The following is a 14,301-nucleotide window of genomic DNA, read 5'->3' on the forward strand; positions in this document are numbered from 1 at the left end:
TAAAACACACCTTATAAATGGAATGAAGAAGAGTTGCTGATTGATAAAACTCATCTGGTAAACAATGCATTGCACCTGTAGATTGTTCTAAGTAAACAGAGGGTATGATTACTGAGTAATTTTATACATCGACATGGTTATTAGATAATAACAGATCACTTAGGGAGATGAAGCCAGTTCACTTCAGATGCTTAGATATTATGAGGCGGAATAGAAATAGATAGCGTGAGTCCAGTTACCATGGTTTTGGGAAGAATCTTGTTTCTAGAGCAGGCAGTGTTCAGATCCACACGGTGATACCTCTTAAAATCTTTCGCTCCAAGCTTCAGAGTCTTCATGCTGCCTGACTGACACGGGACCGACCACTCCCCTAGAGAAAATGTCCCCAAGAGCAAGGCAGAATGAGTATCACTGGAGAAAGTATCCCATCACTAATGACAGGGAGGAATCTTCCCCATTGCAGCCCCTGCCTGAGATCCCTGTCCTTTGCAGCTTTGTACGAGCAGTCCTGTGAAGCCCACAAGCACAGAGGAAACTCCTCAGGGCTCTACTATATCGATTCAGATGGAAGTGGCCCGCTTGGACCTGCTCTCGTATATTGCAACATGACAGGTATGCTAATAAGCTTTATCGTGCCAGTTAAGCTTGTGTAATTGGTTGCTGTGTGCAAAACCACGAGGTTTTACTTCGTAGAGCAACGTGTTCTTGTGCAACTATGTATAAGCAATGTTTCATTTCCCCTAGAAACCCAGTTATAGGTGGTGGATGGATACAGGTGTGTCGTAAACAAGTTCTGCAGAGGACCAATGCATCCACTGTAGTGAATGACAGCTGTCCATGGAATTGATGCAAATTCTAACGCCTCTTTTACACGTGTGTGTGTGTGTGTGTGTGTGTGTGTGTCCACAGCCACATTTTCTCCTGCGCTCACATCACATTTCACCAACAGAAGGGAAACCACCCTCCTTTACAAAACTTCCCGTGCTACTCTAGTCTAAGTGTGGACCTAGCAGGCACTTCGACAACCGTAGAGTTTGCCCCTGCAAAGTCTGAGACACTGGTCAGGAAAGAGTCAGCCGTAAATGGTTCTCAGGTAACCATGACTTGGCTATTTCTTGTCACCCGGAGGGGGTTGCAATTTCTAGGTGGAAGGAGTTATTTGTGGGGGAATTTATGATGGCGGTTTGTGACGAGCTGAAAGTTCTGGCACAGTTTTTATACCTCCTATCACCTCATACATAAAATCTGAGCATTTTGGCAGTGGTGAATCAAATGGTTTGATCTGAATTGGATCAATTATATCCTCCAGCCCCAAAACTATCCCCAACTTTACACTGGATGCACATATGGTTGTTTGGGGCAAGCATTTTATCATCGATACTGACCAAAACATTGCAGTGTGATGATAAGAGATAAATATATTGACTTACCTTTACTGAAGGATGTGTGATCTATAAAGTATGTGAGGAAACGACCAAAGGGATCTTTCTAGATATTCTCAGCTCCAGTGGTTGTAACAGGCCTTCAACTTACTCAATTTCTGCTTTGTTTTGCTGGCATTATCATGGCTCAAGTGAATGCCAAGAACAGAGAAAGCTAAATAAAGATGCTGGCATCCCCATAATACATTCTACTTCTATCGGTCACGTGCTTAATTATCATAGAAGTCTAGGACACATTAAAATTTTCATATATTTTGTCCTATAAGGAAAGTTCCTTATACATTGAAAAATTTCAAGACCCATAGAAAAGTGAAAATGATCCTAGCTGGCACATTGCAAAAATGAGTAATGTTTCGATGACTGAAGCTGTTTTCTTGATAATTAAATGTTGGCAAGGTTGGTAAGGCTGAGGTCGCGTTTATTAAAAAAAAAAAAAGACACTTGCTGCCAAAAGGAATAACAGACAGCTAATTGCCTGATTGTCTGCAGTGTATGGTGATAATAAAAGAAAAATATTTTAATCATCCCAAGTGGACACGTGGTCCAGGCTTCACCAGGAAGCTTTCGTTGTGCATATTTATAAAGCGCCTTTGGAATGTACCACTGGTTCAAAGACATTTGTTTTAATAGTGATTTCATAACATAACTGATGTGTTTTGATGGCCTGTCATTGCTGCTACCTTTTCAGAGTGAACCCACTACCAGAGGGAAGAGTAGTTATCGTCAAAGTGCAAAGAGAAAGTAAGAAAAGATGCTCAGCTTTTAATTTTAGTTAACATAGGAACTATCTGATGATATATAAGCCAGGTTTTGTTTTGTTTTTTTCTTTTAATCCTCGAGGCAAGAAGGAGCCTCTAAATACAGGAAGGAAAAGGTAAAATCTTCTGGTTAACCCTCCTGATCAACCCTCCTGGTCAATTTTATATACAAGATGAAGGCCCTGCAAACTGCTGAGGATGTGAATCATTTTCCTCCCCCGAGTGACTTGAAGAAATGCCCAAGTAAAGGCACAAAACTGAAGGGGTGAAAAAAAAAAGTGCCTAACAGCATTGAACACCTCTGTCCTCGGTACCCACTCTGCGTGGGGCCCGGCGGTAACCGCGGCAGCGAGCGGAGTAGAACATACCCCTCCCCCAGCGCGGTGCGCATGTCTGTGTGGGGAACCAGACTTCGTAGGGCCGCTAATGGAGCAGGTGGTCTGGTGCAGGGCGGCAGGTGCTGTGACGTGAATACAGAGGGGGCGGGGGGGCACAGACCGTGGAGGGGGGGGGTCACAATTTTAAATAGACGGGTCAGGAAAGTGCTCAGTTTGAAAGTTACTTTTGAGCCAACCACATAAAAGCAGCAGCTTTGAGAAAACCTGAGCAAGCCTTCAGGGGGAGGGCATGCGATCCAGGGAGTCTGGTGTGTTGGACAAACGCGGGGGGAGGGACTGGAGGGTGGCCCTCGAGTCACGAAGCTGGGAAGGGACAGGTCCAGGACTCAAACAGCAGAGCAGTTTGGGCCTTCAACCACCACGCTGTGCCAAGAGGGAGCAAGGAGACCAGTTAGCCGGACCCTCCAGTAGTGGAGCCAAGACGGTGGTGGCACCGAGCAGGTGGGAGCGGAGGAGGGGAGGAAGTCGGAGTCCGAATCCGTGGGCCGGTGTGGCTGGAGAAAGACAGGCATCCGGAAAGTCTTCCATGCTTGGATCCGAGCCCTGGAAGGAAGGTGCAGATACTATCAGCAGAGAAGCAGCAGCTCTGAAAAGGAATACCAGGATTCCGGCAGTGAATACCTGAAGTTTGGGTTGCCTGCTGTTCGTCTAGTTAGTGAGGCCCTGTTGGTCATAAAAACAAGAGTAATGTGTCATCCGAAAGCCCGCTGGGTGGTTATAACATCCTTGGCAACACAAACTTCTAAAAATATATTTTGGAGCCTGACTTTATACATTAATTGAACAGACCAGCAGGCTCCCATTTGCTTTGCGGTGGCTGGTGGACACTGTCCAGCATCCCACAGCAACGTGGGGCATCTCTGGGTCCCCACAGCCTTGTCCACTGTCCACTGAAGGGCAGCTCTGCTCTCGGAAGGCACAGATTCTGAGGCAGCATCCCGGGAGAAGCTGTGCTTCATGAAGCTTCCCAAGAAATTCTGATGTACACACAGATTTAGAAGCCACCGCCACGAGGCTGAGGATCTTTGGTTTTACTGTGTACAGCCCGCTCTGTCTCCACCAAAATTAAAATGGAAAGAGAGCAAAGGGCATCCCAGAATGGAGAAATAGAACTAACGCAGATGTAAAATTCTGGTGCCACTATTCATCTTTCTGTCCAGGCGGTTGTCCTGTTCTTCCAGTTTGTATAGGTGGCTGTGGATGAAATTTAATGATCCACCACTGCATCCACAAAGGCAACAAGAATCGTTCACATACATTAAGATAATATCTAAGGCATTGATTCTGTAAATTAAACATCTTCCAAAGTCTCTAATTTAATCTTGGAAAGTCTTAGAGTTTTAAAGCACGCATACACGTGTGTGTGTGTATATGTGTAGGAATTCATGAAAATTAGGGATAATAATTTAATGATTGATATTGCTATATGTTTTTATTATCAAATAATACTTAATGACTATGTAGGTCTTCATATTACTTTGCAAATGACCAAGCAATAAGTACAGATCATTGTATCACAAGACCTTTTGGGTAATTAAGATTTTTAGAGAAGTTTATAGCTGTCTTTCTTAAAAAAAAACCTCCTAACGTTAGTATATTCTTATTCTATGTAATGAGATAAATGTTATAAAGTTCCATGAATCAGGATTGAGTTGGAACATGGAACACACACACACACACACACACACACACACACACATCCTGCTTTGTTAAAAATACTGCAAGAGGATTTCCAAATAATGTTAAATACCAAGGGTTTTTTGTTTTAAAGATTTTATTTATTTATTTGACAGAGAGATAGAAAGCACAAGTAGGCAGAGAGGCAGGCAGAGGGAGAGGGAGAAGCAGGCCTCCTGCGGAGCAGGGAGCCCGATGTGGGACTCGATCCCAGGACCCCGGGATCATGACCTGAGCCGAAGGCAGACGCTTAACCGACTGAGCCCCCCAGGAGCCCCAAATAGCAAGGGTTTTTATGAAACTCAAAGCCATAAGGAAAACACCATGCTAAAGACCAAGAAATGCAGAGGCCAATCCGAAGACAACAGATATTTCCAGAAGCTACACTGCAAAGTATTTAATCAAAAGTTTAAAAAATCCAAGGTGATCCCGGGGAAAATACAGGAATGAACCAGAGTTACAGCTGAATGGGATCCCATGAAGTGCCCTCTGACAAACCTCGTTGTTGACAGTGGAAGAACTAAGATCCTGGCCTTCTTCTGCTAGCCTGGAAATAGTTCCGCTGTGAGGTTCGCCTTCTCCATGAAGCTACCATGCCTGTGGACAATTAAATATTCTTTAATTATTACAAACAAATACACTTGGAGAAACATGCAAAAGCCAAAATTCCAAACCAATGGTTAAAATTATATCCTTGGTAATAGCCTTCAAAAATGTAATGCCGAGATATGCTCTGCATAAATTTTAGTACCTTTCGTATAAAAACAACCAAAACAAAACAAAAAAGATAAACTATTTTGAAGGGACTGTTGCAATTTGTTAACGGATCAATCCCCTTTCTAAGCAGAAGAGACAGAACGTAACTTCGTTGATGGCGGGATGAGAGATGTGAGCTCTCTGGCTCTCCCCACTGGGGGGAGTGGGGCCGTCTGTGCCCACCTGAAACCCCGCACAGTTGTCCTTTGCTGTGTTCAGAGTTGTGCTCCAGATACTGGTTCCCAGACATGGCACCATGGAAACACTTGACCCAGGGAGGAGATGGCATGCGGTCCGAGCGATGACTCATGAACATCAGGTTCATACGAATCAACAGGGGGCTTGAGGAACAAGCCGAGGACTCAGTCTGTTGCACACCTGCCCACTCCCCCCGTCAGATCCCGATTCATCGACTCAGCGTGTCAAATAACCTAGCACTTCTTACTCATTGTTGCCATGGACTCTGTCACGGTTATGCAAACCGTGCCACTGTGTTTCTTAAAACAGCCTTCTTCCAGTGACAGAAATTTCAGCTGGCCTCCAGCCGGCATTGTGGTATAACAGAGGACACTCAGCCCAGTTGCTTTACATACAGCTCACGTTAATTAAAAAAAAAAAAATACTCTACGGAATGGGCACCGGTCAAGCCATCCTGCTATGCTTTTTATGTGTGTGTATTTGTATAGATTTTCTGCTTCTTTCACCTCTGTCTTCCTGCAGCAGTTCCTGTCTCAGCACAATCAAACACCTCCCTTTCCAGTCAGACATTCAATTCAGGCATTCATTCACTCATCCTCCACACTTGACCGCTGAGCCATGGAGCTCACCTGGAAGCACGCAGGTGCCACATCGCATTAGAGTAAGAAGAGGGAATGAACTTCTCTCATAGACCTTCAGACCTTCAGACTAGGGAGAAAGACATGTAACTCAGCTAACTAAACATATTATGAATATTATAAGTTTGCATTTACTATTATAAATACGGGCATACCTCATTTTATTGTGCTTTGCTTTACCGAACTTGGCAGATTTGCTTTTTTTCTTTTCTTTTTTTTTTAAACAAATTAAAGGTTTGTGGCTACCCTGGGTGGAACAAGTCTACCGGCACCATTTTCCAACAGCACTGCTCACTTTGTGTCTCTGTGGCACATTTTGGTAATGCTCACAATATTTCTAACATTTTTGTTACAATTATATTTGTTATGATGATCTGTGATCAGTGATCTTTGGTGTTACAATTGTAGTTGTTTTCAGGCACCATGAACTATGTGCATCTAAGACCGCGAACTTCATTGGTAAATGTTGCATGTGTTCTGACCGCTATACAAACTGGCCATTTCCACACCTAGATCCCTGTCTGTCCTTGGGCTCCCTATCCCCAAGACACAGCAGTATTGAAATTAGGCCAATTAATAACCCTACGGTAGTCTCTAAGTGTTCACCTGAAAGGAAGAGCCACGCGCCTCTCACTTTCGATCAAAAGCTAGACACGGTTAAAGCTTAGTGAGGAAAGCATGTGGAAAGCTGAGGCCTCTTGTGCCAGTTAGCCAAGTTGTGAATGCGAAGGAAAAGCTCCTGAAGGAAATTAAAAGGGCCACCCCGGTGAACACACGAATGATAAGAAAGTGAAACAGCTTTATTGCTGACGTGGAGAACGTTTGGTGGATAAAAGGTCAAGCCAGCCATGACATTCCCTTCAGCCAAAGCCTAACCCAGAGCGAGGCCCTGACTCTCTTCAGTTCCGTGAAGGCGGAAGAGGGGAGGAAGCTGCAGAAGCAAAGTCTGAAGCTAGCAGAGATCGGTTCCTGAGGTTTAAGGAAGGAAGCCGTGTCTGGGGCGTAAAAGTGCAAGGCGAAGCAGGAGGTGCCGATGGAGGAGCTGCGGCAAGTGATCCAGAAGATGGAGCCGAGGTCATTACCGAAGGCGGCTCCACCGACCCACAGATTTTCAGTGTGGGTGCGAGAGCCTCCCACAGGAAGAAGATGCCATCTAGGACTTTCCTGGCTAGAGAGGAGAAGTCAGTGCCTGCCTTCCAAGCTTCCAAGGACAGGCTGATCGCCTTGTCGGGGCCAGTGCAGTTGGCGACTTCTAACTTGTAGCAGGTGCTTCTTTATCATTTCTCAAATCCTAGGGCCCTTAGGAGTTATGGTAAATCTACTCAGCCTGTGCTCTGTAAATGGAACAGCAGAGCCTGGAGGACAGCACATCTGTTTCCAGCATGGTTTACTGACTGTTTTAAGCCCACTGTTGAGACCCGCTGAGGAAGGGAAAAAAAGTAGATTCCTTTCACACTATCATCACTTATTGACTCTGCACCTGATCGTCGCACAAGAGTTCTGATGGAGTCGGGACAATGAGATTTATGTTGTTTTTATGTCTGCTAACACAACATCCATTCTTCAGCCCATGGATCAAGGAGTCATTTCAACTTGCAAGTCTTTTCAAAATTTTTAAACTAATTATATTTTTTATTGGCGTATAACTTACAGTGTCATCCTGGTTTCAAGTGTACAGGGGTACAGTATGACGACTGAACGGTTCCATGCATGACTCGGTGCTTATCATGTTAAGTGTGCTCTTGATTCCCTTGATCTCTTTCACCCATCCCTCCCACCCACCTCCCCTCTGGCAGTCTCCATTTGGTTCTCTGTATTTAAGAGTCTTTGTCTCTTTTTTCTTTGTTTCATTTCTTATTCAAGTCTTCTTATTTAAGAAGTACGTTTCATAGGACTCTACTTGCCGTACATAGTGATTCCTCTGATGGATCTGGGCAAAGTCAATTGAAAACCTTCTGGGAAGGATTCACCATCCTAGATGCCATGAAGAACATTCATGATTCGTGGGGTGAGATCAACATATCAACGTTGTTAGGAATTTGGAAGGAGTAGATTCCAGTCTTCATGGATGACTTTGAGGGGTTCAAGACTTCAGAGGAAGAGGTCACTGCAGAAGTGGTGGAAATAGCAAGAGAACCAGAATTAGAAGTGGAGCCTGAAGATGGGAAGGAACTGCTGCCGTCTCAGGATACAGCTGGAACGGATGAAGAGTTGCTGCTGAGGCATGAGCAAAGAAAGTGGTTTCTTGAGGTGGGATCCACTCCTGGTGAAGACGGTTGAAAAAACAAAGGATTTAGAATATTACATCAACTTAATTGATAGTTTGAAAGAAATTCTTCTGTGGGTAAAATGCTCTCAAACAGCATCCCGTGCTACAGAGATATCATTCATGAAAGGAAGAGTCAATCAATGTTACAAACTTCATTGTTGTCTTATTTTAAGAAACGGCCACAGCCGTCCTGACCTTCAGCAATCACCACTCTGATCAGTCAGCAGCCATCAACATCAAGGTGAGACCTTCCAGCAGCAAAGCAGATTGCAGCTTGCTAAGAGCTCAGATTAATGGTTAACATTGTTTAGCAATAAAGTATTTTTAATTAAGGCATGTACATTTTTTAGACCTAATGCTATTGCACACTTAATATTGACTCCAGTATGGTAGAAACAGAACTTTTATATGCAGTGGAAACCAAAAGGTTCTTCTGATTCACTATCTTGCAGTATATGTTTTATTGTGGTGGTCTGGAACCGGACCTGCAATATCTCTGAGGTATCCCTGTACGTATGAACACTTGTTGGAAATTTGTAAAAAAAAAAAAAAAGGCTCTGAGTGTGGGTTGGAGAGTTTATTTCATGAACACATGCACAGCTGCTGCAGTATATATTTTTCTTTGCTTGGAAAGATTTGTGATTTCATTGTTCTCTGCTTTGCTCTTGAAAACTGAGATTGACAGTAAGCATGGCATCATCATATGTCATGCGTGGCAAGTTTTGTTTGAAAGTAGTATCTCTTACAGAAAATTCTATTGTGTTGAAGTGTTAGAATTTCTAAGAAGAAAGCAAAGAGAGAAAGAGAAAAGCTGCTCTTTGATGATTGTCATGCACCATGACCCTGTACCTTTTTATATTGGCTTTTGCCTGGAAAGAATCCTTCCTGCTCCCACTGAGGGGACATCTTTCTGGCTGATCTCCTGCAGCTCCTAAAGGGAGTTCCCAAAGTAGGCATGCCTACCTAGGGTGCATGGGGACGCACAACTTCCAGAGCAGGTCCTGTCACTGCTCCCAACGGGGGAGAAAAGACACGTTTTGGGAAATTTCGTTTTCCTGCTCTCATCACCATGGCCCTGCCTGCGGATGGACAGGCAAATGGTCTTGGGGAACAATAAAAATACAACACTCAGATTGCTGCTCAGCCAGCAGCATGCCCAGTTAATTGCCTTGGCATTTGAAGATGGCCAGAACAATAGTTTTCAGTCTTTCGATGCCACCTGGTTCACTGTCCCCATTTACCAAGTATGGCATTGAAGGCTTAGAGAATTTTTTGACTTTTCCAAGAGCACAGATTATAACCCATATTCTCTCATTGACCATGACACAGTTCTCCATCCATATCTAATTTTCTAAGTGTATACATAATGTTCTCCCCAAGGAAATTATTCTGCTCTCTTGCTGTGTGGTGGGCTGAAATGCAAGGGGAGACACTAATGACATTTCATGGTAATTGAGCATTTGGGAGGTGCCCGGTGCGGGGCCACGCACGTGTATCTCTTGCCTCAAGAGACTGTGAGTCGTGTTGAAGAAGTGTCCTTCCATGTTAAATAGCAGGTGCCTACACTAATGAATGAGCAGACACATAAAGCTGCATTTTGTGTGACCTATTAAGTGAAAAGATCATTCTCTGAAATCCCAAGAGAAGAAGGCTGTGAAGTAGCTACATTCTCTTGGGGGTTAGTAATGTCTTAGAGCATTTTCTTGTGTGCAAAACATTATAGTAAATCATGCAAAGCTCAAGGCTTCAGAACTGTTGACAAGAACGGCAGCCCTTATAAGGGCCCTAATGCAAGTATTGACTGGAAGGGACACAAAGGCTTGGGGCTGAGACAGGACCACCTCTGGGCCTCTCCCAGGACCTGGAGCCTGCCTGCTTGGAGGAGTCATCCCTTCCCTCAGTGAAACACAAACATCCAATCCTCCCCGGCTCTGGTAGACAGACACCACGGCAGGGCCAGGGCCTCCAAGACCTAGGGCAGGGGCAGATCGGAGCCCCCCATTGTCTTCGTCGGGGCCCCCGCTGGACGTGCACAGCAGCCGCTTGGCCATCACCAGCCCCGTGTGCACACATGTGCACATCAAGGCCCGTGATCTAGTTCTATTCCCCCCAGGAGTGTTTTCCTTTGAAAAACAGGAGAAGGCTCAGGTGCATGAGGCGCTCCGGAAAGGTCACGGACCTCAGCTGTCTTTGAGAACTTGACCTACTCAGAAAGCCCGGTGGCACAATGGGTTGCTTAGAAATGCGTGGTGAAGTTGCAGGGTTTCCTGAAGTTGAGCAGGTGGGTGTCCCTAAGGCTTCCCTTCGTGTTCTGTGCGGCAGGAGACCTGAGCCGAGTAACAGATGGCGGCCACCTGCTGTGGTGTTTTCCTCCGGAGAGCAATGCAGTGGAGTTCTGAGAAGCTTTGGGGCTGTACCTCTCAGGACGCGGTGTGCACGCCATCTTGGTGACTCCCGGGTCGCCTGCTAGTCATTGCATCTGTCCGCCGTCCTGTGTCCCTGTGAGCGCCCCTTCTCCACTGGTTCCTCATCTGCACATGGGAGGTGACGGGTCCAATTGCCTTGCACGTTGCCTTCCTCCTCGCCTTTGAACTCGAGCACCCCTTTCCATCGGAAGAGATGCAGGCAGCTGGCTTCCTTCCCAAAGAGGTGGTGTTGGACCCAACTCGGACTTCATTTCAGGCATCTGTCAGAAAGGGGATTTTTGCCTTCCCTTTCCTCGAGATTACTTTCCCGCTCCTGAGTGACAGGCTGACCACCTAGACAGGCATCAAGTTTTTTGTGATGAAGTCTTTTTTTTTTTTTCCTCTTTTTTCTCAGGGAGATGAAAATGAGCATAGCTGATATGCTTTGGAGTCATGTTTACCTGACTGTTAAAAATAAAGATGTGTTTCTTTTCCCCGTTCGACCACCTGTTTTCCCCTAAAAGCCTCCTTGTATAGTTCAGAGATACGTTATACAGTGTAAGAAGGATTGCAAATCGCAAAGTGGATATAATTTGGCAAAATAAAGAGAAACTAGGGGGTGTCATATGATATGGTGAGTCAGTGTTATTTTTTTATATCCTGCTTACCAAACCAAACCGTCAAATTAATTTAGGTTGATTTGCCTAAGTGAATGGTGGGCTGGGAGCACGGACAGCCTCCCTGCTTGTGTGCAGATGAAAGGCTCCACTGAGCTGGATGAACACGACATGATGTGGTTTAATGCAACAGTTCAAAAATCCTGTTTAAATTTTTCCCTCATTACATTCATTTCCTCAGATCTCGTTTGTGCTTCATACTACAGTGAATAACAGCGAAGTATTTTTCCAGCACGCTGCTCACTTAAATTCCTTGGTCTGTCTCCTCATCCTTTAGAGGTTAGGTTATATTGCATCTCAAAGGTGCTTTCCCAGTTACAGTTCGGAAATCTATGAAAGTCCTACGTTGTGGCACATCAGGGAAACCTAACCTGCCCTCGTTGGGGTCTTGGAAATGATATATCCAGAAAGGGCAATCATTGAAATTTCTCTGTTTTCTCAAAAGGCAGCTTTGAGATTCTGTTCATGCTCTGCCTTCCCTCCACTTGAAAAAGATTTTTCTGATTACATTTTAACCATGCAAGACCGTGAATCCATCATAGTGACCACTAGCCTGTTTGAGCCACTCAAGTACAGCATTTTTCTTTGTACCATAAACCATGAAAATAAATGACACACCAGCATTAGAACTGATGAACTCCCAAGCAGAGCACATGGCTTCTCCATGGCTACTCTTACCCCATTTCATCTGATGGAAGAAACCCTGACCGTGAATGTGAGTAGGTAATTGCAAAAAATAACACCAGGTCCATTTAAGTAATTTTCTGGGAAAATATTGAAATATAAAATGTCTGGTGAAAACATGATTGGGGGTGGGGAACCTGTGGGATTCAAGTTGCTATAGGGACACTCACAGCCCCTTCATTTGAGCAGAGAGAGGGGATGATCTATTAAGCCTTTTTTCCTAACTGACTATATGACTGCATTAGTCATGCTGACTCACAGTCTCTTCCTGTTCCTGCTAGATTTTGCATATTTGGTGATGTTTTCCATAGGCTTTGAGCTAGAGTTCGTTCCATGGCCCTTGGGGTTCTCTTCCCTGGATCTCTGGATGTATTTGATGCACATGGGGTCTGTGAGCGCCAGTGTGGCTGTTAGATTTTTCCCGGGGCAGGACAGGGGAGGGGCTGGTGGGGAGTGCTCTGAGGGTTCCTGGTAGCATCGTTTTGATTTTTTAACCTTGTTTAGGTATTAGCCATTAAAAGTGGTAAGAACAAACCTCACGCGACTGTTTCCAGCCCCTATAATTTGGAAATATGTAGACTGATCATGTATGCACCAGATGCGTGTTACAGAGGAAGTTATGTGACTTGATGTTGGTAAATGTAGTTGAGTTAGGACAACTTGAAGCCAGCCTTTTAGCCACTGAATCGTGGGCCTTTTACACTGTGGGAGGAGTTATATTTGGGGAAAGGTAAAAGAAGGCTAGATATGTCTCTTCTTGTTTTAAACATTGTGGAGGGCTCTTTCATTGTTTTTAAATCTCTTTTTAAAAATACAGGTAATCAATATAACAGAAATATATCAGACATTTGTGTAGCTGTGGTTCCTGCCGGGAGTGGTTATATCAGCTACTCCAAGGGGCTGCATTATTTAGTGCTGGCCACTGGATGAGTTGCTGACACACGATCAATTTTTGTCAAAAATACTTATTTCCTATCATTTTGCATGATCACGTGAGCTGCTTATTCCTCCCATGTGTCTCTTATGTATTTCTTTGATTACCAGAGGAAAAGATGCTCAGTCCGATGAGGAATATACATTAAAAAAAGTATATGTGTGTGTGTGTGTGTGTGTGTGTGTGTATACATACGTACACACACACACACACACACACACACACACAATAAAAACTTAGCTTTCTTTTTACGGTAACGGAAAGAAATAAATTAAGGGACAAAAAGTTTTATTTATAACTTTGAGTATTATAACACAGAATTTTAAGAATTGGCCCCCCTGAAATTGTTGGCTGCATTCAGGGTAAAACAAATTCCAATAAAGAGAGTCCCCATTATTAACAGTTTAACAGTGTCCCTTATGTTGATTCCAATGTCAAAGAGACCTGATAGCTACAAACATAAAAACCTTAATTCAGATAAAAGTAGCTTCCGACTTTCACATTTATTTTTAATCGCTCCAACCTAGTCACAGTCTCTTTCTCTCCCTGCTCCCCCCAACCCCGTTTCTGCCCAGAAGACACCACCTGGACCTCAGTGCAGCACAATGGCTCCCACTTGGCCAGGGTCAAAAGCTCGAATGGAGAAAGCCCCCACCCCGTGTTTCTCAAGTACACAGCCAGCATGGACCAGCTCCAAGCCATCATTGACCGTGCGGACCACTGCCAACAAGAGCTGGCCTTCCACTGCAAGAAGTCAAGGCTTTCAACTGGCCACGGTGAGTAGTGGGAGTCATCAGCCATCGTGGGCTGCCATGCCCGCGGGTGGCAGGGGCCTGCCACAGGTGCATGAGGACTCGTGGCCATAACGCCCATGTCACAATCTGGAAGTTACAGAGATGCTTTTCCTTGGAGCGAAGAGCAAGGTCAATATGTGTTGCTCCTTGTCCAAAGCTGTGAATGATCTGTGAAGTCTCTTCCCAGATTCAAGTGGGCAACCGATCAGTGAAAGCCTCCTTACGAGCATGAATGCTCAGGGCTCATGCACCATGAGCCTCAAGAATGTTTTATCTTAGAAAAGATGGCTGACATCACGCATGGCTTAGTTATCTGTAGGTGATTATTCCATGACATTCTTTTCATGGACTGAATGTAATTAGTCTCTTGGGTAATTATTAACCAGGGAACAATGTTGGTATCATGAAGCTCCTCTCACACAACATACCTGCTAGTGGCTCATTTTTCATACCTATTCTATTCTTGAAAATTCTGTTTTTGGTTTTGTATTTTCTTCCTTTGGAATACCTCATTTTGTCAGAACGTGCAACCCCGCTGCCCTCATGACACTCCTTGGTTTTTGGGAGGCTGATCAGACATCTGGGGAGCGGAGTGAGTGGAGGGCGGTAGTTAGGGTCCTCTGAGTTCAGGTTCCGAGGCTGTTACTCAGCGGCCCTGGGATTCATCCCTC

General features: G+C 44.7%; 1 protein-coding gene across 3 annotated transcripts in view; it reads left to right on the top strand.

The window, feature by feature from the left end:
• Window positions 1–14,301, top strand: part of LOC114219815 (contactin-associated protein-like 3) — a 185,826-nt gene that overhangs the window by 131,296 nt on the left and 40,229 nt on the right. For all 3 annotated transcript variants that reach the window (XM_088019136.1, XM_088019135.1, XM_028117407.2), the window contains 2 exons: window positions 493–612; window positions 13,415–13,612. In XM_088019136.1, coding sequence (XP_087875262.1) covers window positions 493–612; window positions 13,415–13,612 — 318 coding nt within the window. The remainder of the gene's footprint in view (window positions 1–492; window positions 613–13,414; window positions 13,613–14,301) is intronic.

This window comes from Eumetopias jubatus, unplaced genomic scaffold (assembly GCF_037043125.1).
Source record: "Eumetopias jubatus isolate StellerSeaLion01/CBP00866 unplaced genomic scaffold, mEumJub1_p1.0 scaffold_15, whole genome shotgun sequence".
Classification (NCBI taxonomy): domain Eukaryota; kingdom Metazoa; phylum Chordata; class Mammalia; order Carnivora; family Otariidae; genus Eumetopias; species Eumetopias jubatus.